Source organism: Trachurus japonicus, chromosome 1 (assembly GCF_045865225.1).
Source record: "Trachurus japonicus isolate A0001 chromosome 1, Traja_1.0".
NCBI classification, from domain to species: Eukaryota; Metazoa; Chordata; class Actinopteri; order Carangiformes; family Carangidae; genus Trachurus; species Trachurus japonicus.
This window is the reverse complement of record NC_140907.1, coordinates 31,574,374-31,601,233: the sequence shown is the minus strand read 5'-3', so window position 1 is coordinate 31,601,233 and position 26,860 is coordinate 31,574,374. Positions and strand designations below refer to the sequence as shown.

Genomic DNA, 26,860 nt, shown 5'->3' with positions numbered 1-26,860 from the left:
TGCTGTTGTGTTCACCTTTTTTATAATCTATGATTTAAAAATGTCTCATCTCATGTTGTACATGTGATTACGTCGGTCCTCATGTTTGGCAAATTAATGGGTGCTAATTAAAGTTTATTCAGCAGCCTGTTAGCACAGCACATCATGTATCTCACTTACATGAGAGAACATTAGCTGCTTGTAACTTGTGTATTACAGTATTGATATTTGTGATTTATATATTTTATTTTTTCTTGACCCTGACTATTGCTCACCCTGAATTACTTCCTCAGAAACTGGATTCCATCATCAGATTTATTAAGCGCACTATCACTACCATGTTTTTGACCAATGTACGGTATATATTTTTCTACATATCTTTATATGTAAATATATATATATATATATATATATATATATATATATTCTTGTACATAGTAAATCCTTTATATTGTATTCCTTATTTCTTTATGCATACTGTACTCTTGGCTACTGTTACAAATAATTCCCCATATGTGGGATCAATTAAGAGTCTTATGTCTTATGATGTCAACAGTTTTTCCCTCTGCTCCTGACTGTCATCACTTTGTGGCTCTGTATTACAAATTATATATATATTATATCATCACATCTATTATATTTACAGGTCACAAGCAGCTATTTAGGCTTATTATGTAAATTGTATTACCCATGATCCTCACCACTTACCCACCAACAGGGGTAAATACTATCTAAGTGCTTGTTTAGAGGGGTTTTAAACACCCGTTTTTTAAGGCTGCATACTTACCACTGTAAATGCTTTATTGTAGACATCTCCTCTAAATTTACGGAGTGGGCCCAAGGCTGTCACTGACAGATTCCTTCTATTCAAGTCGTTTGTACATCTGCTCTTTTCTTTCCTCCTCTGCTCTTTTATTCTTCTGTTGCATAAAAAAATCCTTGAAGACTGTACCAACCACTTCAACTGTTGTAATTCCTATTTGATTGTAAAGGTGATAAGTGACTCTTCATAATTCAGCAATTAATGCAACGTGTGCCTCTTCCTCATGGTTATGTTGAAAAAAGAACAGACTCTCTCTCCGTGTCTTTCTTCGAGTTATGAAGATAAATGCGCTGCGTCGTCGCCTGCGTCCATGGCGTGCACTTAGTTGTTCCATAACTGTGAAAAATTGGTCTGTAAATCCTATTGTGCATCAGGACACTGCTTACACCACTGCAAGGCCGGTGTTCGCGGTTCAGTGGGTGCAGTGAAGATGTTTTAATCTAGTAGCCCGGAGGACAGCAAGTAAACTACGGGATGGAGATTAAGTGGATTTCATGTTGCTGTGGACAAAGTTATTACCACACACAAACACTCACTCACACACCCACACACACATACACACACACACGCCGCCGTAGCTGCATCTGACAGCAGCGTTATCACAAACACTGGGCCAAATGCAATTTATGGTTGGACCATGTTGATGAAGACGCATGTGGCGCGTTAATCTCTGACTGTTCCTGGGCAGATATGAGATGCATATTGAGGTCAATGCACTGTTTATGAAGTGGATGTTTCTCAGAGCATAGCTGGGAACTTTGTGGGAAAATATTCATTCATTCATTCAAACCAATTATCAAAACATCAGATTTTTTATTCCCCTCCCCCCCAAAAAAATACTTGTGTACTTTGGGCCAGATGTTAAGAGTTTGATATGGCTGCTCAGTTAGTTGTGCAACACAAAATATGTTTCAGTGAACGAGACCTACTTTGAGGTCAGAGAGGCTGTTTGGAAACGCTGAATGCTTGAGGGCGTCATAGGGCGTTTTTTTCATACTTTGGCCTCGGAACTTGAATTGAATCTTTGGAAACGAGGTTTGTTCTCTTGTGCTGATTTAAAGTTAACGTCCATGTCTTCGCCTCATCGGCTGCTAGTAAGGTTCATACTGGGTTATAGATTTATAGCACAGTCAAGCAATCGTGCTGCACAGCTATGTGGAGGAGAGTTTAAATGGTTCACACAGAGAATATTTTCTACATTACAACGCAGATGATGAACAGGCAAGTTCAGTATCTTGTCTAAGGACACTTCAGAGATGCAAAGGGAGGTGCTGGGAATTGAACCATCAACCTTCTGAATGGAGGTGCTCCACTCTACCACCTGAGTCACAGTTTCCCTTACATAGTTTTTGATAAAGTATAAAAGAGGTCCTACTTTCTTGACTTCACACAAAATGACTTCATCAGCCAAAGTATGGGTGTTAGCTCAGTGGTGGAGCGTTTTACTGCAGTTCATTTTCTGGATGACCTCTCTGTCAGGTTTCTGTTGTTCAGTGTTTGTCCATGCAGATTTTCTCCCACACTGAAAACCTCAATCTGTGCTCAGAAAAAGAGAAAGAAATAACACTTAACTTAACAACACCATGAGTCAACACAAAATGGTTCTTTGTCACGACAAAGTAAAATGTCAAAGTCTAATTTAATATAGTGTTGAGCTCAGCGATGAGGTGTAAAAAACCCACCCCAGCAGTGAGCAGCATCTCAAGGTAGCACCGCTGCAAGGTTCATCATCTTTGCTTTCTCTCTGCTGGAAAGCGATTACTCATGCAAAGTGATACTGCCACATCATGTGTGGAAAGATGCTTGTGCAGCAAAAAAGAAAAAGTACAAATTCTTGGCTTGGCCATGTGCTTTGGCTGGCTGATACTTTTTTTGAGAGAGGTTCTCCAAACATGACAGCACTGACCCTTGTGTCTATTTGCTTATACTCCACTGGGGTTATCGGAGGACCTGTGGCCTAATGGACCAGGCATCAGCCTCCAACGCTGTGGACGCTGCGGTAGTTTGAAGTCCTGCCTCGGCTGTGCAGCAGTTACATAAATACGATGTGATGATGTGTCTTGCGAGGGAGGACTTGGCAAAAAAAAAAAAACACTGGTTATTAATCAAGTGGTGTCTTTCATGGATGCATTACTTCTACTTAAAATATGCCTCTTTGAGGGAAACTTCCTTTTTACACAATACCGAAGCTGCTCCCAGTAAGTCACCTCATGTCCATTCATTTCCCAAACAGCTGAGTGACCAGAGGAAAAACATCTGCGGACAATCACCAGCGTCTCAGGCCAAGAAAAGTCGGTCACAGCCTGTGTTTTTTCTTTTTCTTTTTTCAATCATCGACCTTCAGTTTTCAGCTGGCGATCGCCTCACTCTCCATAGTTTCCCTACTGACACAATTATTCACAATTGAAGGCTTTGACTCCAGATTTATCCAAACCTTTCCAATTATCCTGCAGTTCTGCCACTTACCAGTAATAAACAACTCAAAAACAACATATGGAGACTGTTTCTGTCCTTCACTGGAGTCAGCTGCTGCAAGCTCTGAACTCGACATCTGAGGATTTCTTTTTCCTTTATTTGAATTATGGCTACTTGATTTGTGTCTGTAACAGTAGCTAGTTATGATTACGAAACAATGAAATATTGTGAGATTCAATGCAAAAAGAAAAAAAAAAAAACTCTCCGGCAGCTGAATTTTATTATTCTTCAGTTTCAAGTCATGTCACTCACACAACCAAACACTGAATCTGTGGAAATATTGCTCCATGATGATGATGTTCCAACGTTGCTTGTTCATCGTCAATGTAAATATTGAGGTCACTGTCTAATAAGATTTGAGTAAAGACAAGACATTATTGTGTTCTGCTGGCCGGGGATGAAGTCCGCTCCATCTGTCATCCTAACTGTTTTCATAGAGAAAAGCAAAACATAAGGGCAGCAAGATGGCCGACGTCCATAATTTAATCAACATCCCACGCCAAGTCTGCCCCCCCCCCCCCCCTTTTTTTTTTTCTCTCTCCTTCTGGCTCTCTCCTCTGCATGAGTTTTGTAATCCCCCCACTCTGCTTTGCATTTTCCTGATAAATAAACCGCCTGATGACTTTGCTGATCCTCAGTAGCCTATATATATGTGGATGGATTGCCGATCGGTTTGACCATAACTGATTAGCTGACTGAGGAATAAGAGATTAAGGAGGCTGTGTGGGCCGTCGTCCCTGTAACTCAATCCAAGCCTGCATGCATCTTCTGCTGTCTGGCACACTCTCCCCCTGCACTGTTACTGGCTGTCAGTCTGTGACCTGAAAAACTCCTCCAAGGCTGTGTGAGGAGGAAACTCAGCTCATGATGCAGGGAAACAAAACTGAGATGCTGTCGTTTCCTCTGTAACCTCCCGGGGAAGTAATGTTTACGATCTTGCAGAGCTGATAGTGACATATATTTTAAGAAAACCGTCATATTTTAAGAGGGTAAACAGACACCAGAAGTTTTTTTTTTTTTTAAGCGCTCAGGGGATGTGTGTTTGTTGTCGTTTGGGAGGCTGAGAATATCCGATTTTTTATTTATTTATTTTTAAAAACATCCTACAACTTCAGCTCAGTGGCCCAGTTTAGTGAACTTGACATCTCTAAAAAACACATACAGAAGTTTTATTCTTTGTACATCTCTGTGGACTGGATTACATTTGCAGACATGAAAATGGGGCCAGCCCTTCAGCGTTTCGGATTTCATGTCTGACAATGTTTTTGTATATATTTCATCATTTTGACACAGAGATCTTAACCCAGTGGCCTAATGGATAAGGCATCAGCCTCCGGAGCTGGGGATTGTGGGTTCAAGTCCCACCTGGGTTGCAAAGCATCAGATCCAAAACCAAAGGGAAATCACATTTGTTACAGATGGTTGTATTACTCATCTGTCACCGTTTGTGTTAAACAGCGCCCTCGGATGGTGGCTAAAGGGGAAAAAAATGTGAATTTTTAAGAACCTGCAATCCTTTAATGCGATTTAATTTAATCCCGGGACTGTTTAGGAAACAAATCTCCCATTGTAGGATGTGAAACATTGTTCACAACAGCCTTTAAAACATGGTTCATGTTAAACTGTGAAGGTCAGAACAAGCATTGAACATCACTATGTGGGCAACGGCCATGATGGATGATTTCTGTGGCCCCCAGAGGCCGGTTTGAGCACTGTAGTTATGCTTCATAGAGCAGGACTGTCATTATGGTTTACAGCCTAATAAAATATCAATTACACTGAAAATGAGAACTTCCAAATATTGAAGAATCCCCCGAGGATTCGGGCTCATTTCCAGAGTGAAAAAGATGAGGAGAAGGTAATGAGACGCAGAGGAGAACAGGGAAGATGGAGAGGAACACTACATAGATAGATGGATGGATAGAAAGTAAGTCTGCCCTTCATTCACCAGATTCTGATCCGACTTCCAAGAATAACCCCCCTCCCACCCACACCCCCGCTCTCCGTCCCAGTTTTGTTTACGAATCACAATGACTCATGAGCTTCCAGCCAAGGGAGGGGATGCCAAAGCTCTGGCACCTGCTCCCAGTCCCTTTGAGAATATTGTTGTTGATAATAAAATCAGCCGGGGGAAAAAAAAGAAAAGAAAAGAAAAATTGCCTCTCCTCCGTGGACACAGTGATTCATAGACCCCAAAAATAACCAGTTACGCTCTGAAAAGTGGCTTGTGAAAGAAAACATTAAACATTACACCTGCAAAGCTGCAAATTGTGAAATCATGATGCCAGAGGATAGAGCATGACCTCAGCTGCAGGTGCACGGTTCTCCACAAGGGGGCGCTGTCAGACAGAGACTCATATGTTGTAGAGTAGATTTTAGACATGCCAGCGCATGTGCATGGCGCTTGTAATGGTGACGTTGTTTGGTTGGTCCATAACCTTGGTACAGACTGAACTATTGGATAAATAACCATGACTGTTAGGTGCTGTCCCCAGATGTGCTTCAGATCAGACTGATGACCTATTGACCCCTTGACCTCTCGCTACAAGTAAGATCAACTTTTTTCCCCACCCTCATAAATTTCTGAACATCTCATTTTTTCTTACTTGCACAAAAAAAATTGGTGCAGATATTCATGGTTTCCAGATGACGCGTCATCCTTGACTTCTGCTCTTGTGCCACCATGAGGTTGATATGGATGGTGATACTGTGATGACATTTATCCCCAGTTTTCATCTAGAGGCACAACCATTACCTAATACCAATTTAATTAATCTGTTTAAAAACAAGAAACTAACAAGATTCCCATAAGGCTTAGCTGCATGTTGTGTTCAGACTAATTAGCAAATGTTGAGCTGAGAAAAGGAGTACAGTATTACAACTGTGAGAAATCAGCAAGTAAGTGTTATTTTCAATGTTAGGCTAGCATTAGCATTTAGCTTAGAGTACCCCGGTAACTACTACTAACATGGCGGTGGACTGGTCTTGTTGTATGTACTCAACAAACATGGTGCATTACAAACTTGATTTATAAAACAGATGCATTTTTTATTTCAGAAAATGATTGAAATTCATACCAGGTTGTAAAAGGTTTACATTAACTTTTGCATCTATGATTATTATAACTAAGATTTTATTTTTGGCATTTTTTCTGTTACTGTATGCTGGATAAACACTTTATAAAATCTGATCTGAAAGGTTTCACATAAATATTCTTTAGTTTATCACTCCATGACTTCAGAATAAAGCCTTCAAAAACCATGTTGTTGAATGACTCAGGAGGAATCTTAAATCACTTGCCAGTCCTTTTTATCCACATGCGGTCAGATAATGTCTGAGTTTGCACCAGGGGGTGACGTGGATATTGATGGAGGGGATGATGACGTTGCTCGGTGACTCAGGGGGTGCTGATGACCTGCTGGATCCAGTCGGTGAGCCTGGTGATGCGGGTGTAGACGCCGTAGTAGTCTGGGCGCCCGCAGCCTTTGCCCCAGCTCACCACCCCGGCCAGAAACCAGCGACCCGACGGCTCCTGGCAGACCAAGGGGCCTCCAGAGTCTCCCTGACAGAGACAACCGGTGTTAAAAAGGGGGCAGAGAGTGAGATTTTAATGGCTCCGCGGCAGAAAATGACCGTGATAATTGACAAGGCTGTTAGACCGGTGACTCAACTATGACATCACCTGCTGTTTCCGTGTCTGGCACAAATTCACATGTAAAACTGAGTTGCTCTGTGGCTGATTGGTGTATATCCAAGGCCCCCTGACCCAAACCTTCAATTACTTTCCATGGGTTTTGTTGGATTCAGACAAAAACAAACACATAAATCAGTCACAACATTAAAAGCCACCTATTTCAATGTTATGGCTGATTGGCGTAAATTAAAATGCATTCATTTGGACACTTGGGGGCAGCACAACAAGCACTCAACACATGGCACACAAAGGCATATGTCATTATAACCCTATGGAGGTGGATGTGTGTGCAAACTGCTGCCTTTTATATCAGATACAGACTAGCATTAGTATATGGAGCTCTGTTTGTGTCCATCCAACAAATACAAGTTCAATACCCTCTATTTATTCAGCTGTGTTTACTTTGCTTCTGTCTGTGAGACTAAACTTTCACAATAAAGGTGCAGGCTGTGCCCTTGAATCTTTATGGTGATAAACCTCCACCACTGTGAGTGTCTATCTTTTATTTCACACAGTAATTTGATCCAAAAGAATCTGATTATAATGCATTTAAATCAAACTGGAATGAGAAATGAAATGAGGGGGAAAAAAAGTGCATGGTTCTGTTGGATGCAACATACCTGACAGGCATCCTTCTCCCCAATGCGGTAACCGGCACAAAGCATTCTGGGAGTGACCAGGTGGCCGTAGGAGCGAACACAGGCCTCCTCACTGACCAGGTGCACATCCACCTTCTGGAGCACATTACTGGCACTGCCTGGAGGAGGTCAGAGGGGGTCAAAGGTCAGAGGTTAGAGGTCGTCTTGTTAGAAGCGTAAAATGTGCATTTATCTCCCCACCATCAAATGTATAAATGTTTAAAAACACAACAACAAGCAGAAAGAAATCTCCTCCAAAAGGTCATGTCAGTTCATGTTAAAAATATGTTTCCAACACATGGTGTGTAAAAACAGCCTCGACCATTAGGTTCATTATGATACGAGAAAGTACAACCCACACTCTTCCACCCACACCACTCTATTGTCTCCCATCAGTACAATTTTAATTAGTTAATTTCATGAGCGTCTGCTTCGTTATCGTAATAGCATGATAGCACCCACTCAGCTCCCTCATCTGTAACATCACAAAAACTCCCCGCACATTTCGTCTTCAAAGTGCCTCTCAATAAATGGGGCTTTTTTTAAAAAAAAAAAAAAGACTGTTCGGCTCATAGAAGGTCACTTCCTGTGAAAATAATGCTTTATTTTGTGTAATACATACTGTAAGCCTGTGGAAAAAGAAAAAAAAAGGTTTTTTACGCTCATCCTGCAAGAGGGGTAAAATAACTTTAACAACATTCTTCAGAAGTCAAAAGCACCAAATAAAAGGCCACTTTAAAACTGTAAAGTTTATAAACCCACATAGTAATTTTAAGTGTCTCTTTATGAGGCGTGACGTGGTATTGTGTTCGGCCTACACAGACCAAAGCCTCAGGTTAAATGGAAATTATTATAATGTGTTATTTTGCAGAAACCAGTTTTGCAGAATTGCATTTCTTTGCACATTGTTCGGGGGTCAGTAGATTTTAATCATATAAATATAAATTATCAGCTAGATATTTGAGTAGAAACTGTAGTTGTATTGACCAAGTTTATTTCCTCAATTAAAGTGAGCAGGTTTGCTGTGGTAATTAGCTAATTTACAATGTGACTGTGCTGTTTGCAATTAGCCTTGTGTTTCCTAAATGGAAAGACTGTGCACACCACCAAAATAAAAGTAGTAGCACTACATAAAGTACTTCTAACTCCATGCACATGAGCTGTAAATGAATATTTAGATCCACTAACAGTTCCTAACATTAAAGGGATAGTTCAACATTTTGGCAAATTGGCCCATTGCCATAATCCCTATAGTCACAGCAGTAGGTACGTTACCTTTAATTTTCGGTGCAAGCTATTTTTAGAATGGCGGAGCAGAGCCATGAGCTGCTCAGAGCTACGCTACGGAGGCTAATGGGATTTCTTGGTTTCCCTCATCAAACTCATCAAATACACAATCCAACAACTCCAAAACGCTCCGGTGGACAAGTTGTGACCTGCACATTCACCACACTATGAGATAATAACAGAACATTACCAGACAGAGTTGTTTTCGAAGTTAATTCATGCAAAACCACTGATGCACGTTCCCGTCAGAGGCAGTTTTCGACAAGCAGTCCCTGCATTTACCTTGAAAACAACTCCTAACTCTCATAGTGTAGCTATGAGCAGCTCGCGGCGTTCTAAAAATAGCTTGCACCAACAATTAAAGGTAACGAACCTACTGCTATGACTATAGGGATTATGGCAAATTTGCCAAAATGTTGAACTATCCCTTTAAGATAGTCTGCTAAAAGCACTATCCCTGCATCTGATCTGAAACTTGAAGATGATGCCGTTACAGTAATTTCAAATAGCTTAAAACTGCACAAACATTATGCCTGTAATATGAGCATAAATTACTCAGTAGCACACGTTACATTAGGTTTGTCTAATCTGCTGTGTCTGTCTTATTCTTATTAAACAGAATGGATACTTCTAACTCTGAAACATTTCTCCATGGGTGCCAATGTAAATAAAACTGTAGCCTAATTGGCTGCTGAGTCTAATAAATTGCTCAACCTCATAAAGCTGTTGCTGTAATTTTCCTAGTAATGCCACAGGTTGTGACGCTACAGTGACTTTCCAATTACACCGCTGATTGTATCTGAGTTTGACGGCACTAAAGAGGTTTCCTAGCAACCGATTTACATACTATATAGACAGTTGTAAAGTTGTAATGGAGCAACCTGATCTAATGGTTAATACTAATACTAATACTAATTCTAATACTAATAGTCTTTATCCACCATCCACATTACCCACAGATCCCACCTTCCCCCCTCTCTCTCCCTCCTCACCCCCCTCACGCAGAGCCCCCCAGCCGGTGACCCAGCAGAGCAGGCCTGGCTCCAACTGGTGGGTGGGGGGGGGCAGGCAGGCGGGCCGAGCGTGTCCAGCCAGCAGCGCGGAGGCGGGCCGGTCCAGCTTCAGCAGGGCCAGGTCGTAGTCGTGGGACTCGTCGTCGTAGTATTGGTGCAGGTGGATGCGCTGCACTCGGGCCACCTCCTCCGTGGGGCTGCTGCGGCTGAGCAGGAGTTTACCCAGGTAGACCGTCCACACCGAGGGGGAGTAGAGGCTGCAGGAGGAGGAGGAGGAGGAGGAGGAGCAGGAGGAGGAAAAGACAAGTATGAGGTATCAGGTTCTTGCAAGAATCTGGAGATTTTTTGATATGAGCACGTACAATTTTGATCAGGGAGTCATGGTATGAAATATCCAGGGAATTATTGTGATATTTAGTAACACTTTATACTAAGTACACACTATTAAAGGGATAGCTCAACATTTTAGCAAATTGGTACATTGCCACAATCCCTATAGTTATAGCAGTAGGTTTGTTACCTTTAATTGTCGGTGCAAGCTGTTTTTAGAACAGCGGAGCAGAGCCGCGAGCTGCTCAGAGCTATGCTACGGAGGCTCATGGGATTTCTTGGTTTCCCTCATCAAACTCATCAAATACACAATCCAACAACTCCAAAACGCTCTGGTGGACAAGTTGTGACCTGCACATTCACCACGCTATGAGATAATAACAGAATGTTACCAGACAGAGTTGTTTTAGAGGTAAATTCATGCAAAACTGCTGATGCATGTTCCCGTCGAGGCAGTTTTTCGGCAAGCAGTCTCTGCATTTGCCTCGAAAACAACGCTGTTTCGTGATGTTCCATGTATTCTGACGAACCTACTGCTATGACTATAGGGATTATGGCAATGGGCCAATTTGCCAAAATGTTGAACTATCCCTTTAACTAATGCTTAAAAGTGTGTACTTATTATAAAGTATTTGGTACATTTTCCTTTCCCCAGTACATAAAAAACCCATAATATCTCAGTGATTCTATGTAAAGTTGCAGCCTGTCTGTTTGTATTTCACATCCAAAAGCCTCCTCATCCACTGAAATTTCAAGATTCACTGAACGCTGCACAGGCTTTTAATCACTTGGACGAAAAATTAAGTAGAGAAGTCTCGTTAATCCTGTACAGGATGTTGCAGTTATAGTTTTGGCCGGGATCCAGCCAAGTGGTTTTGGGCTTTGACAGACATAGGAGTATATAAATGTATAAATATGCTGGCTTAGAGCCAGACAGGCTGTTACAGCTAAACCCTGGACATCAAAGCCACAACAGCAGGACTGAACTTAAAGGAGTCATCACCCGGAAATCGCATTTTTCCTTGTTATAACATGTATACTGGTGTTGGACCTCAGTGGAAACTTGCCTGAAAACCTGGGGTTTGAAAGTGGCTGAGTTTTTTGGTTTGGGCTCTTTGTTTAAGCCAGAGCAGCTCATGAGGCTGCACACCTCAACATTACGAGATTTTGATTCTGCGCCTACGGTGACGTCACCGTGGCGCCTGCTTTCATAAACACACCTCTCTTCCACCACCCCGACTTCTGCCGCGCCGCCATTACGGGTTGTTTTATTTCCCACTGTAGCGCTGTTATTTCGTCACTTTATTAAGTTTTAATAATTTTTCATGCGAGAAAGTAAGGGTTTAGATCCCCAATGTGCGGTTAGTTTATCCGGATGACGGCTGTTTAAAGTTTTCTCCGCGTTGGGAGAAGTGAGGTGCAGCCAGCTGCAGCCAGCACCAGAGGAGCGGAGGAGGAGTGACTCCTCAACCCGCCTGCAGCGCTCGTTTACCTGGCCGAACGACATCGTCATGCCGCCGAAAGAAACTATCGTTAATTTATTAAGTTTTAATATTTTTTCATGCGAGAAAGTAAGGGTTTAGATCCCCAGTGTGCGGTTATTTATCCGAATGACGGCTGTTTAGAAGTTAGCTCCGCGTTGGGAGAAGTGAGGTGCAGCCAGCTGCAGTGAGCACCAGAGGAGAGGAGGAGGAGTGACTCCTCAACCCGCCTGCACTGCTCGTTTAGCCGGCCGATAACAACGTCGTCGTGCCGCCGGAGGAAAGGGTCGTTAATTTATTCAGTTTTAATATTTATTCATGCGAGAAAGTAAGGGTTTAGATCCCCAATGTGCGGTTAGTTTATCCAAATGACGGCTTAGAAGTTTGCTTCGCGTTGGGAGAAGTGCAGCTCCAGCGAGGCAGAGGAGCGGAGAGTGACTCGTCAGCAACCCGCCTGCAGCTGCTCGTTAACCGGTCAAACTACGTTGTCATGCCCGCGGAGGAAACGGTCGTTAATTAACTTACCCGCAGGTTTGTAGAGGTTTACCGCCGACTGGTTAAATTCTTTTTAGGAGATAAATGTTTGTCTCACTGATGAAATCTAACAATTGTGGCAGTCGTATTAGTTTGTTTGAATGAAAAGTGAAGCTTCACACAGAGCAGCAGCAGCTTTGCACCGGGGCTCTGTAGCCTACGTACAGAAATCACCACATTTGCATCAATAAATACATGTTTTACAATGAACCGATACAATTTTGTTTTATTTTATGAAGTTATAACATGGTTACGGTACATGACAGAGCAGCATAGGTATGCGGTTTCCAATACAGCCTGCATGTAGCCCACAGGGCTCTGTCCTCCCTGCGTCCAATCAATGCGCGCCTCATTACATATTAATACAATGAACATCCGGACCAGTCAAAACCTCGCGCCTACTCTCACGAGAGAAAGTTGCCATATGAAAAAGTGTCAGAACAAGCTCTATGTTTGAATTTTTTTTAAAAAAATGTTTCCAATAAGTTTTAAGAACTGATTCAAAGCAATTAAAGGGGGATTGGATACATAAAAAACCAGGTGATGACTCCTTTAAAGGAGTTTTTTTGGAGGAAAAGATAAAAAAAAAAAAGGCAAACGTGCAAAAAAACCTGCTTCATCAGATTCAGTGAAGGGAATTAAAGGCTTTTAACTTCAACAAAGAGCCTGGGGGTGTGCTTGTTTTGGAAGCACTTTAACCTCAGCCATCAAACCACTTCCCCCTCTCTCTTCCTGCTGAACTCACCGGTCGTCATAGAAACAGTGGGCAGCAGACACAACCCACTGGCTGGAGATGAGCGCTCCCCCGCAGATGTGGGAGCCCCGCACCTGGAGGCTGGCCTGCCACGGCCACTCGCCCTCCGAGGCGTTGGTGCCCCCGACGATACGACTGGAGAACTGCCTCAGGCCGCAGTCTGAACACACACACACACACAAAGAAATATTAAAACACCTGCATGAAAATATAACACAGCAAGAGTGTGTGTGCTAAAGACTGAATATTATACTGAAAGAATGTCTGAAAAGGTTAGTGAATAAAAGTTAAAGTAGGATAAGAGTTGTTCTGTGTGTGTGTGTGTGTGTGTGTGTGTGTGTGTGTGTGTGTGTGTGTGTGTGTGTGTGTGTGCATATTCATTATTAGATTACAGTGTATTTACTTTAAGCCAGTGTGGGAGGGGAAGTGAGTAAAAACACAAGAGAAAGAACAGAAACTAATCTTATCAGATGCTGTTACTTACTTGTTTTCATTTTTATTAATACGCAGATTAATATTAAGCTTAAGAAAATCTTGTGAAAGTCAAAATTGAATTTAGGCTACTGTGTGAGTGTATGTGTGTGTTATCTCACCACACTGTGTTTCATCTGAGGCGTCGGGGCAGTCGGTGACAGAGTCGCACTCTGGGTTCGGCTTCTTCAGACACGTCCCGTCAGCACACACATAGGTCTTATCTGTGCACTGCACACCTGGACACACACACACACACACACACACACACACACACACACATATATAGAATCATTTTTTTTCCCAGCTCCATTGCATTGCGGTCTGTCTCGGACTCATCACCTCCAGTAACACTGCGACATAATGAAGTTACCATCAGTACAGTTCATCTCGTCTGTGGCTTCGGGACAGTCTGGGTGATGGTCACACACCTTGTAGTAGTCCACACACTGGCTGTCCTCTGGACACCGGTACTGAGCTACACACACTGAAACACACACACACAGCTCCACATACTTAATAACATTCAGTAATATGACAAAATGGATAGATAACCGACAATGGATGATTGTAAAACAGTGCAAGGTGGGACATTTGGAGAAGTTATCATTATATTATGCAATAAATATTCTGTTTATCAGGGATGTCTGTGTGTGATAAATGTGATTAATACCTATCAATAAGTGATAAATGGCTACTCCATGACCTAGAAATATCTACACATAAATAAAAAGCTGCCAAACATGACATGTTTTCACATTGTGAGATGTCGTGTGCACAAAGAGAGGCCCATTAAATCAAATTAGCATCAGCATAAGGCAGCTTGTTTTCCCTCATGTCACCGATGTTTAAACAGTTCAACCCTCAGCCTCTTTCTGTTATATGAGAGTGGGTAAGGTGTCACAAGGGGTGTGGTGGGGCTCTGTGGTTCGGTTCATCTCTGCAGACCACAAATCATCCACTATAAAAGATCTAAAACACGCTCAGCATCATCTTATACAGTTCAATAACTTTATGTGGACTTTTGGCCTCGATTTTCCTTCTGAATAGAAAATAATATACCAAAAATTATGCGTAAATCAGTTAATTTAAAGCATAAATAACAGAGATACCACAGTTTCTTTCATCGAGCCCATTAGGACAGTCCTTGATCCCATCACAGGCAGGAACACACATGCCGTTAATGGAGCACAGAAACTGGTCTGGACAAGCTGGAAGACACACACACACACACACACACACACACAATTACAAAACAATAAAGTACAATAAATTAGCTTTTCAGTTAATTAATTTGTATTTCTCTTGTTTCTCAGACGCATCTTACGATCTGATAGGTTGAAGACACTGTAGTGCAGCTGAAGGCCCGGCCCTGTGATTGACACCTCGGACGTCATGACAACGGTTGTCGTGGTGGAGAGCAGGAAAAGGCGCTCGCTGTAGGGCTGCAGACCCCTGGTGCCGCACAGTCTGAGAGAGAGGGACACAGACGCTGGAATCAAATGGTGGGGGGGGGGGGGGCTTGAGGGGTGACAGGAAGGCTGTGGTGGAGGAGCACGGGTGTGAAAAAGGTTGTTGAAGTCACTTTTTTTTTAAACTTAACTGTTTGGTTAAGGCTCTGCAGAAAAGTAGAGGTTAAAACACACAAATTTATCAGATTATGAATAAATAAATGCCTGTATTGAAATACAAATTTGTCACATATGGGACACCGCTGCCCCCTGTTGGTCAGTGCATAACAAAACAATAAGGTCAGATAAACTAATACATTTTTAGTGTTTATGTTTGCAGTTGAGACTCTTTGTGTCTTTTTTTTTTTTTTTTTATAAAACGCATGGAAACGTTTGCACACCATGACCTGCTTGGAAAAACTTTGCGCCAACGTTTCCTGTCAAATACCAAAACCACACACACAGGTGGCTTCTATAAATACAGCTCAACTTATTTTGATGACATTTTCTGCAGTTGATCGTTGCTTCCACTGGTTTGGTTTAAAAAGATGAGAAGAGGGTCAATGCAAGGTGAAGGATTTTTTTTTAAATAGTTTGCTGTCAGTTATTTTCCTTCAGAGGTTTCACACCTGTGCAGTACACATATAAAAATAGTTTTTTTTTTTTTTTATGGTCATCAGCGGCCTCAAAAAAAACATGTTTATCAGTGAGTCACACAGATGCTACGTGATTATGTGCAGGCACAGAGTCAAAACAGCACTGGACGGATGCATTTACTGGTGAATCTGTGATTGCACAGTTTTATTTTGTAAGCCAAATACCATTTCTGTAAATTGACAGTCATTAGGTTTTCCCAATATTTGGAGATCTAAAGACTTTGCTTTTATTTTCCGCCTCATTCTCCCATCTGGTTGCTCATGTTGTCAGTGTTGCGCTCGGATTTGAGGCTCAGGACTAAACAGACCGGACCTACCAAAACTGTTGGACAGCTGACAGCTCCCAACGATCCAAAAGACTCATTATGGCAGAGCCTACCTCCGGTTCTGGATGATCCACTGTCCCTGGGTACAGGCCTGGTTGTAGCTGGCTCTGCTCAGCTCGTAGCCCTCAAATTCCAAAGACAGGCCCATTCCTGCACTTGGCATCTGGACACACACACACACACAAACAAGAAAATAAAATGAGGAACATCTACGCACACACTACTCCGGTGGAAATTGTGCATCAATGCAACAATCAGAAAGGATGAAGGGTTGTCTTACAATAAAGCCCCAGGTACAGTTGGTGTCAGGGGGGTAGTAGCTTGGGTAAAAAGGCGTCCTCAGTGTCCCCTGGACTCCAGACACTTGCATCAGCTCTATAGTGGAGTTACAGTCTGGGAAAGAAAAAGTCATGTGGATGTCATGTTAAGTGTCAATGCTGGACTTTCTCCTCAGTCACAAGTGAAATAAATGAAAATTTACTATTTCCCACATGACGTATCTCACTTTCCCTCTATTGCTACCAAGAGGTATTCATGTGTAGCTTTGTGGTTTTGACTCTTACCAGTAGTCTTATTTGGCAAACATAATTCCCTCCTGCCTCTTTTCACTGCCTCACATTCATCTAATAATAAGGAGGGGAAAAAAGCTTTTCTCTCCTTTCAGTCTGTTTGTGTAACATTTATTAAGTAGTGAAAGGGATAGTTCAACATTTTGGCAAACTGGCCCATTGCCATAATCCCTATAGTTTAAGGAGTAGCTTTCTTTACCTTTAATTGTCGGTGCAAGCTATTTTTAGAACAGCGGAGCAGAGCCGTGAGCTGCTCAGAGCTACGCTACGGAGGCGAGGCTAATGGGATTTCTTGGTTTCCCTCATCAAACTCATCAACATTAGATCAGGTTGCTCCATTACAACTTTACAACTGTCTATATAGTATGTAAATCGGTTGCTAGGAAACCTCTTTAATGCCGTCAAACTCAGATGCAATCAGCTGTGTAATTGGAAAGTCACTGTAGCGTCACAACCTGTTTTACAGCAACAGTTTTATGTGGTTGAGCAATTTATTAGACTCAGCAGCCAATTAGGCTACAGTTTTATTTACATTGGCACCCATGGAGAAATGTTTCAGAGTTAGAAGTATCCATTCTGTTTAATAAGAATAAGACAGACACAGCAGATTAGGCAAACCTAATGTAACATGTGCTACTGAGTAATTTATGCTCATATTACAGGCATAATGTTTGTGCAGTTTTAAACTATTTGAAATTACTGTAACGGCATCATCTTCAAGTTTCAGATCAGATGCAGCAATAGTGCTTTTAGCAGATTAGCTTAAAGGGATAGTTCAACATTTTGGCAAATTTGCCATAATCCCTATAGCCATAGCAGTAGGTTTGTTACATTTAATTGTCGGTGCAAGCTATTTTTAGAACGGTGGAGCAGAGGCGCGAGCTGCTCAGAGCTACGCTACGGAGGCTAATGGGATTTCTTAGTTTCCCTCATCAAAATCATCAAATAAACAATCCAACAACTCCAAAACACTCCGGTGGACAAGTTGTGACCTGCACATTCACCACACTATGAAATAATAACGGACAGTTGTTTTCGAGGAAATGCTGAGACTGCTTGCGGTTTTGCAGGAATTTAACTCGAAAACAACTCTGTCTCGTAACGTTCTGTTATTATCTCATATCGTGGTGAATGTGCAAGTCACAACTTGTCCACCAGAGCGTTGTGGAGTTGTTGGATTGTATTTTTGATGAGTTTGATGAGGGAAACCAAGAAATCCCATAGTCTCCGTAGCGTAGCTCTGAGCAGAATGTTGAACTATCCCTTTAAGAAAGCCTGGATGTTTATGTGGTCGTCTTACCCTTGCGGTCCCAGGCCTGTGCAGACAAAGAGAAAGGGTCCTTGTAGTTGTACAGACCCTGTTTCCAAACCACGGTCATCCACTCGCCTGAGGACACGACGTTGACCACACGCTCATGTCTGCTGCAGCCATACACCCTGGATGGAGAGAGGGGAAAGATGTAGGAGGTAGCCTTCTACGGGGCAAGTATCAGAATGATATAGTAATTTATCTGTGAAGGAAACTCACGATGTGATGAGGTGCGTGTCAGACGGGGTGAGGGAGTCGTACACCGCCAGCCGGTCCCGACACTCGGGCAGCAGCCACTCCATCTGCAGCTCCAGCCGGGAGCCGGGGGCGGCCTGCAGGTGCCACAGGCAGGAGGAGCACTGCGTGTCTGGGCCTCGGAGAGCTGTGGGGAGTCTGGACACCACCTTCTGATACCGGTAACAGTCTTAGGAAAACAAAGCCGAAGGATATCATTAGAGTCAAATCAGTCTTAATTGAGAATTTAAAGTTTGATTGTGCATGAACATCAATTATGGAGTTACTGAATTTTTTTAGCTTTCGGTTTCTCCCTATATTTAAACAGTGTGTTTTTTAATTGTATTTTCTTTACCAAGAACACACACAAAAATATAAAAGAATTAATTAAACAGTGTTTGGGAGTTATAGCGGTTTTTGAAGGGTCTTTATACATTTTATTTTATTTTATTTACTAAGTTAGAAATGACCTCCATTCAGGACCAACACATCCACTTATGTGGAAGCCAGTGGTGCTAATGATAACTCTTTGCACTGCAGCTTTGCACTACTTTGTGTTTTATTTAGGGGAAATACCCAAGATGACTTTCTGTAACTTTAACCTTTGTGGCTTTTCACAGTGTTTCTATCTGCCTACCTGGAATAAAAGTCTGGCATCCAGCCAAGAGAGTTAACATCAAGTCATGTGCATCACATCACAGGGCTTAAACTATAACCTGCCCTGCTTTGTAATGGATTTGAGGAAGTTTGAGACAAGCTGGAGTTTTCATTGTGAATTCCACCAATATCCCATGTTGAAATTCAGGAAACATGCATCATGTGAAGAAAGAATGTGTCATATCATCTGACTGTGCTGCCTGTTGTGTTTCTTTTGTTCAGCATTTATATAAAGTACATACTCTAATTGTGCGGCTTACTAATTACAACTAAATTACATTTTTAAAAAATCAATAAAAATGAGAAATCATGAACAAGAAAATGAAAATAAAGTGATACCAAATGAAGCTTTCAAAAGTTCTATGACTTTGGAGTCGGTCTCTGTGGGGAGAAGAAAAAAAATCAGAAAAGAAATTAAAGCAAAATGAAAATCGTTTTTTCCTCCTTCTCATTATTTAATCCACTTTACACACACTGTCTCCTCTATTTCTCTCACCGCTGACAGACATGGAGGGAAAGTGGAGGATGTATCCATCAAAGCTGACCAGTTCTTCCTCCTCTGACCCTCTGTACCCCCGGAGGCCGTCCTCCAGGCTCGTGGTGACCTTCTTCAGCGTGACCCCCCCAACATGGCTGCTGGGCACTGACATCACTAGGAAGAAGTGAGCCACAACACTTCCCTCCCTGCAGTTCATAAATGGAGAACCAAAACACACACACACACACACACACACACACACACACACACAGCACATCGGTTTATGACGCAAAAAGTCACAACAAACAGGTTTTGCACAGATAAGTCTTAAATATGTGCAACACCTTCTCATCACAATCCATGCCATCTACACAGTTATCAGCTGTTATTAAAGCGCAACTCATCTATAACAGGATCACGTTATTGGACCACCACTCACATTGGACAACAAACCATTAACAATTAATCCACACTCAAACCGAAGCAACAATAATGTTAACTGTAGTACTCAACAAGCTGTTATTAACAGGGCCGGCCCCTGGCATAAACACTCTATGCGGTTGTTTGTGTGTGTGTCCACAGCCGTGTAGGTGTGTGTGTGCCACATGATCAGACAAAGTACCGGGGTTCATCAAGTCTCTGCTCTGGTAAACATCCTGGCTCAGACGTTGGTCACGTCCTCAAATGAAGCTCATGAAGTTGTTGAGCTTTATATGTAATGTGAAGTCAATATTCAGCTTCTTGTATCTCACATTTGAGACATTTTGTGAAAATAGAATGGCAGAATGACAACATTTGTGCTCAAAAAGCAATCTTACAAAATTTCATTTTAGACTTGTTTTCTACACTTATCTATTACTGTATTCATATCCTATTTCAAGCACCAAAAAAATTCATTCGATAAATAATAATTTCATTATTCCTGACAGGTGTGTGGCCATTTCCACAACACCAAAAAGGAGGACACTTTGAAATTTTTCAAAAATTGCAGACCTCAAATTTCCAGCATTTGGCCTAAATTATTTCTTTATAAAGTGTATCTAGGACAACTGGCCTCAGATACTGCTGTTCAACAGCGGACTAATATTTAGATTTGAAACACTTGAGTATGTGTTAACATCTGCAAGAAAAAATATTCTAAGGCGAAAAGTATTTGTTCACATTTAAGAAAATATGTAAAAGTCGAGAAAATGGCCTCAAACCTCAGAGGGCATAAACATGTCTGTATTCAGTTTTAACCAGTGATTTGGTGTTTGCGCTTAGAGTGCAGGGCCACAAACAAAAATCTTGTTTAGGGCCACCAAAATCCTAGTCCTAGGTTATTAATAAGCAATAGAACTTTTTTTTATGAAAACAACAAAATGACAGTAAGAAAAAAAACACCAAAACAGTGTGAATATGTGTGTGAAAAGTCCACAGTGTGTGTGTGTGTGTGTTGGGGTGTGTGCAGTGTATTTGTGTGTTATGTATGTGTGTGTGTGCAGCTGCAGTCCACCTGTGTTTTAATGTGTTAAGTGTGTCCTCAGTGTCCTGTTCTTCAATACGGCCTCAGCCCTCACACAAGAAAGAGAGGGACAGAGAGACAGTAGGTAAAACCAACGTCTCTGCTCTGGTAAAACCTACCGTGGCTCAGACGTTGGTCTCCCGTCCTCAAATGAAGCTCATGAAGTTGTTGAGCCTCTCCCGGTACATCACTGCAGATTAATTTAGCAGCTAAACTGCTGTACGCAAAACCCGAGGGGGCCGTCTGTGTGTTTACAATTCACCCGGCAGAGCAGAAGAGGCAGAGCAGCTCTGTGCCTCACTGAAATGCAACGAGACTGCGAGTGGCTTGTACGGCCGCTGCCTGGCCGGAGGTAAACTCCGTTGAGTCGCGGTTATTACTATGAAAATCACCAAATGCTGACACATTTAAACCTGTGGTAAAGTTATCTGAAAAAAATAAAAATAAATAAACCTTAGATAAATAATAATTTAATTATTCCTGACAGCCTCGGGGAGGCACGGGACGGGAGACACTGCCTCCCCTGACTGCACATCCTTGACAAGTCTTCAACACAAAGCTGAATTTTCCCCTTTGAGGCGGGCTTTTGGAGGCTGGCCCCGCCCACAACCACTGCCCGACGTCCAGGTACAGTTTGAAATATTTCAATATACATTCATTATTAATTTGTAGAATTTTTAGTATTTAATTTATTTTAATACTTTAAAGTGTGGGGCGGGTTTTTGTTTACTGTCGGCGAAAGCTAATCACGGCCTCATTACTAGGCAACGTGAATGTGAAGCCAGAAGAAACGGAGAAGCTAACGGTTGTTGTATCGTTAGCATTAGCCCGTAGCTATTAGCTAAAAATGGTCCGCTCCTACAGTACATGGATTAATTGTCCGGACTCCCGCTCATATATCATATCGGATATTTCGCAGAATGAAGACGGAGCTGGAGGAGCCACACACAGACCGCAGCAGCCCGGAGTTACAACAGCAAGCAGCAGGTCGTGTTAGCAGCAATGCTACCAAAGGAATGCTACATAAACACAGACAGACAGCAGCCGCCTTCAGCTTCTAGAGAGACAACCTGTTTAACGTAAGTTCAAGTGTGTGTGTGTGTGTGTGTGTGTGTGGGTGTGTGTGCGTGTTAGCTCCCGCTCTGGTGTTTTCTTCCTCCATTAGTGGTCACGTGCTTCGCTCCACTGACTTTCTTCTAGTTGTTATTTACCGTGATTTTGACTGTGACTGGTGCTGTTGATGCTGCTTTACACTTGTGCTGTGTGAATAATCTTAAGTCTCAGTGCTTTATGAATCAAACTTTTGTTGTCTGCTGTAAATGTTGACAACTGCTGCGGTGTTGATGGTTTTAGTGATGATGGTTCACCTGCCTCTGCAAACTGCAATGTGCTATGCAGAGTAAGGTCTCCTGTATTCACTGTAATCATCATCATCATTTTCTATAGTCAGTTACTTACACAGCCTTGTAAGTGCGCCTCATCGGTGCCAATCAGCAAGTGCGCTTTGAATGTGGCCAGCTTTGTTGCTGCTCTCCACCTTATAATCAGAACTTAAGATAATATGACTAATGTATCTGGACATATTAAATCTGTTGTCAATATGTAACCTCGGAGAAAATGTGTTAGTGGTGCAAGAATATTAATATCATATTGGAATATCAAAAACATGTGGGCTACCCCCCCTTCATTCTGTGTTACTACTGAATCGTATATGAAAGAGTTTGATCCACATACCCAAAGGCGAAGACTTTGGTGTAGTTCAAGTATCGAGAGAGACTCGAGCCTTTCATTATCTTCTCTACCTGAAAGATAGAAAAAGAGACATTATCTCCTTCCCCCTGCTAGTTTGTTTTTGTCCTTGTAGTTTAATGGCATATGTTTTCAGTGACACCTCTGTGTAGCGAGAGAAAAGCACTTAAGGCCATCCCCAAAGGATATGCACAAAGTTATTCTCGTGCACATCGTTATCAAAGGAATTAATGGCCTCCGCTCACCATGGCCTTAACTCCCTTGGCCTCTTTCTTGAAGGCAGGGCTGTGGTGAGAAGACAGATCGGCTGAGAAGTTCCTGTTGAGGATGGTTATGTAGGCTGTGTACTGCTGCTGGACACGAGGCTCCAGCACCCAAACCCTGTACTCTGTTGGAGATAGAGATGAGAAGGCATCACAGCAGAAGTACTGATGGGTTTACAGCCCAGCTAGTTGCACTGTGTCACCACCGGGGTTGGTGTCACAGTGCAACTAGCTAATTATGCTCAAAATGCAATGCAAATGAGAACATGTCAATGTTTATGAAGTGGCATGTTCAAAGTCTTTATCGTGTTAGTATGCTAAAATTTACCAATTAGTACAAAACACTAAATACAGTTTAGGCCATTACAAATGAAACAGAAATCCAATACTTGTTGAGTTGCTGAAAACTTTTACAAGCTTTTAGTGAAAAATTCAGCATCTGGTGACGATGAACGTCCGCACGAGAACGAGACCGAACCACTCACCCAGGAAGTACCAGGCCAGTGTGGCTCCTGCAACAATGAGGAGGATGATGAGTATGACGAGGAGGGCCAGGAGACACTTGCAGGACCGAGTCTTCCTAATGGGCAGAGCCACAGATTGAGCACCAGCTTCTCCCTGTGGAGAGAAGAGACGAATCGCTGTGGTCTGTGAAGAATATGTGCTCTTCGTTTTAAGAGTTAAAAGTGTTCAAAACTGCAACGCAAAATCCAATCTGAGGTGGGTTTGTTTGTTTTTTCCATGCAGCTAGGGCACATTAGGACATTGAGGGCATAGTTGATGGTTTCCCAGTGGGTCATGTTTAGCTACAGGGTTGTCAGGCTCTGCAGTTTTCCTTCCCAGGGTGACCCAACATAATAACATAATAAGGAATTCAGAAAGACTTTACGTTTCTTATTTCCCACTAGTGATTCAGTTACAGTAGATTTTTAATTCCTTATCGTTGTTTTTTCTTGTGCCTTTCCTTCGTACGTCTTTATTATGTAATATTTAAATATCATCCTAAAATTACGGTCATTTTTTATTGTTAACCATCACGAATTATACGCACAACTGAGATGATCCGATATACAAAAATAGCACTTTGTTTTTAAGCGTTGCAAAGGGCAGTTCCTTGGTACTGAAAAGTCAAACTGAAATTGTTTAAACCACAGACGCCGATGTCGGGGACAGATTATGTTTTGGTGTAGGAGCAGGAAACTGACAGCAGCAGCTGCAACCTTTAGTCAGGAGCCTACACCTTTGAACTTGAATCCAGCCTAGATATCGTGCCTTTGGTGTATTTTGTTATTTCAAGACACAATGAACCCAAAGCTGTATGAATTTAAATTCTGTGCAGAGATTTCTGTCTCTGGTCGAATCTTGTCAACAGTGAATCAAAACAAGTTCTTTGACTTGGTCACATTTCTATGAAAGGCCTGCTTATATAGACTTCTGTTATATGCTAGTTTGCTCTAACAACTCCACAGGTTTGTTACAGATAAATATAAGTATACTTGGTGATAAATCTCAGACTGTAACTGTATTTCTTAGCATTACTGACCCCATTCTGCTGAGAAGTACTTGAAGTGACCCCTTGCTCCTGGTCACATGAAATCGACTTCTTAGAGCCCTGTCCAAGCGCCATTGGATCATTCCACATCCTTTGTCCCTTGAGAAACCATCTTATCGTCCACAGGGCTCATCAGTGTCCGAATTTCCAACTTAACAGCCTTTATTTAGCATCTCTGGAGGTTACATATCCTGACATTTTGCTGCGCCGACAGACAGGGAACACAGAGAGCAGCACGTCTCTGTTTGTAAGTCCAAAGGTAAAAAAAAAAAAATCAATATTCCCTGAAGCTCATTTGGATCTGATTGCAGTGGCAGGTTGAGTTACCTCAATGAGGTATGTTTACATGAGAGCGGATCAAAACCAAAATCCATGCAAAAAAGTCCCAACCAGTGTCTTGATGCATCAATGCAATACAACAGTGGTGAGTCAGGCAGCAGCAGCAGCAGGTTCTCTGATGTCACTGATCATTGCCTGGCAACAGTGATGCTCTGAGTCAAGTCACCTGCACAGGTAAATCTAATGGGAATGATGCAGAGGCGGAGTTCATTTCACAAACATGAAATCCCAATGGGCTTTTAAACAGAGAAAGAAAGAAAGAGAGAGAGAGAGAGAGGCGGGGGGGTTGAGGAAGTGATTAGAGCAGAGGTGTCAAACTCATTTTATTTCAGGGGCCACATAGAGCGCAATTTGATTTCAAGGGGCCGGACCAGTGAAATAATAGTATAAAGGGTATGCGTTTACGTCACGTTGCCCTCGGCAACGCCCTGTTCGATCGGACTGAGTGGCAAAACAAGCGTCCCTCAACGTGCTGGCGGATAGCGGTGGACTCATAAACTGGATAAAATATCGTATATCAAAACAAATTGATGTCAAAAGGAATCAATAACCAACTCCCCAAAACCGTCTGCTGCACGGACACTTCTGTAACACACAGTGTGACCGCGGCACCTGCAGAGTGACAGACAGGCCTCACTGTTTGTGCAGATCGAGGGACGAGATTACAGCTGTTACTGTCGTCCTGACCGTGACTCCCGACGCTAAAACACGAGCTACTTTTATTCTGAAAAACTCTGAGCAGTCAAACTGTAGGATGTGTTAGAGGACTAATTTATCTGTCTAAACATCATAACTATGACACCTGAAACTGTAAACACAGCTGATCGATCGAAAAAAATTACCGCTCCAGTGAATTTACTTTCCGTCATTGAGAACAGGTTCTTGAATGTAACTCGGTCAAAGTGAGACGTATCCTCAAGATTTTTAGCAGCTCTGTTAGGTCATGCATGCTTTACATGCTGGCAAAGCTAGACATGTCAGACTTGTATGGGCTCGGAGAAAATCGCTTCGTTACTGCGTCGTTTTTAAACTTTGGTGGCTCTGCCACTCGTCTTTTTGCCACTCAGTGGACGTTCCACAGCGACTTCCGAGTACCGTGACGTCATGTGCATACCCTCTATAATAACCTATATAACAAGAACTCTAAATATTCCCTTTGATTTAGTGTAAATGAACCCTCCTTTTACAAAACATGTTATGAACAATCTGAAACTTCTTGAGGAAAATACGTGCAATTTGAACAATATTATGCCTCTTCTGGCTTCTATGTAATTTTCACTCTTGGCAAATTGAACAGATATTATGCATATTTGGTTTTGGCCCGCGGGCCGTATGTTTGACATCCCTGGATTAGAGCCTTAGAGCTGCCTAAAGGTTATCTGTGTTTTTTTTCTCACGTGTTGTTATGGGTTAGATTTGCATTACAGCGCGGCTTCATGGGTCTGACTTCTAAGATGTTACAAAGGTAGAAACAAGAGCACAGGGGGTTGAAATCCCCTGTACTCGCATAGTTGGTCTTACTTTTATAAATTTAGCTTCTACAACAGACATCCCCTTTGTTTTCTCTTACAAACATTACCTAGTTGGGTCATTAAACACAGTATTAAAAACTATATGCTGAAAGCAAAGTAATTTATGCAAGTACATGTACTCTGTACTCTTCTTTATTTCCATTGCACTACATTTCAAAGAGAAGTATTGTTTTAACTACATTAATTTGACAGAGTAAAACAAACAAAATAATGTAAGACACAATAGTTTTATTGTCATGTCTTTTGAAACAATTACAGAGATGTAATGTAAGACTTGCATTGAACAGTCAGCTTTTTCAATATTTACATCACATATTTCCGCACAGTGCTAATTGAAAATAACAACAAATAGCCTACATTTAGATGGCACATGAGTGGCAAAAGAGGGTCACTTCAGCTGTTCATGAAAGTCTCTGAAAGTCAGCCAGTGGGAACAGTACCAGTTTGGTGAGGTAGGAATACATTCATACTTGTCTTCAACAATAAGACACCTGAATGATTTTAAAATATATCAAAAAATCAGTTCAGCTACTATTTTATGGTTCAGAGTACTTTTCAACATGCAACACAATCCTCTATTTCTACAATCATCAGTCAGTCTGACCTTTGACCCCTCAGGTAGAATTTAAAAAGTTTCTTGCATGAGAGCAGGAACAGACATATGAACGACTGTTGATCACAATCAGTAGGCCTATCACTGCTCTGACACAACGGACATATTACCTGCATACAAAAATCTCACAATGACCAAGACAAAAAAAC

The 26,860-nt window shown here is 42.0% G+C and overlaps 1 protein-coding gene and 1 non-coding gene across 2 annotated transcripts; one reads left to right on the top strand and one right to left on the bottom strand.

The window, feature by feature from the left end:
• Positions 1–4,577: 4,577 nt before the first annotated feature.
• trnar-ccg (transfer RNA arginine (anticodon CCG)) lies at positions 4,578–4,650 on the top strand. The gene has a single exon. It is a non-coding gene; the product is annotated as a tRNA-Arg (tRNA).
• Positions 4,651–6,300: 1,650 nt separating this feature from the next.
• Positions 6,301–24,488, bottom strand: tmprss6 (transmembrane serine protease 6). Its single transcript, XM_085785486.1, has 18 exons — positions 24,219–24,488; positions 23,161–23,293; positions 22,658–22,800; positions 22,398–22,465; positions 19,178–19,365; positions 19,021–19,062; positions 18,010–18,214; positions 17,782–17,918; positions 16,193–16,305; positions 15,966–16,075; positions 14,807–14,949; positions 14,592–14,690; positions 13,853–13,966; positions 13,602–13,718; positions 13,000–13,168; positions 9,889–10,166; positions 7,592–7,728; positions 6,301–6,839 (listed from the first exon to the last, which is right to left on the bottom strand). The coding sequence occupies exons 1-18, from the start codon at positions 24,315–24,317 to the stop codon at positions 6,675–6,677; spliced, it is 2,460 nt and encodes an 819-aa protein (XP_085641612.1). The 5' UTR covers positions 24,318–24,488; the 3' UTR covers positions 6,301–6,674.
• Between the last annotated feature and the right edge of the window lie 2,372 nt (positions 24,489–26,860).

Bases quoted from the DNA above. Each gene is read 5' to 3' on its own strand.
- tmprss6 (XM_085785486.1), bottom strand. From the start codon at position 24,317: ATGTGGAATGATCCAATGGCGCTTGGACAGGGCTCTAAGAAGTCGATT. The intron at 22,801-23,160 runs GTGAGTGGTTCG...TATCTCCAACAG, and splicing joins ACTGGCCTGGTACTTCCTGG to AGTACAGGGTTTGGGTGCTG. The intron at 13,719-13,852 runs GTAACTTCATTA...GTGTGTGTCCAG, and splicing joins CGAGATGAACTGTACTGATG to GTGTGCAGTGCACAGATAAG.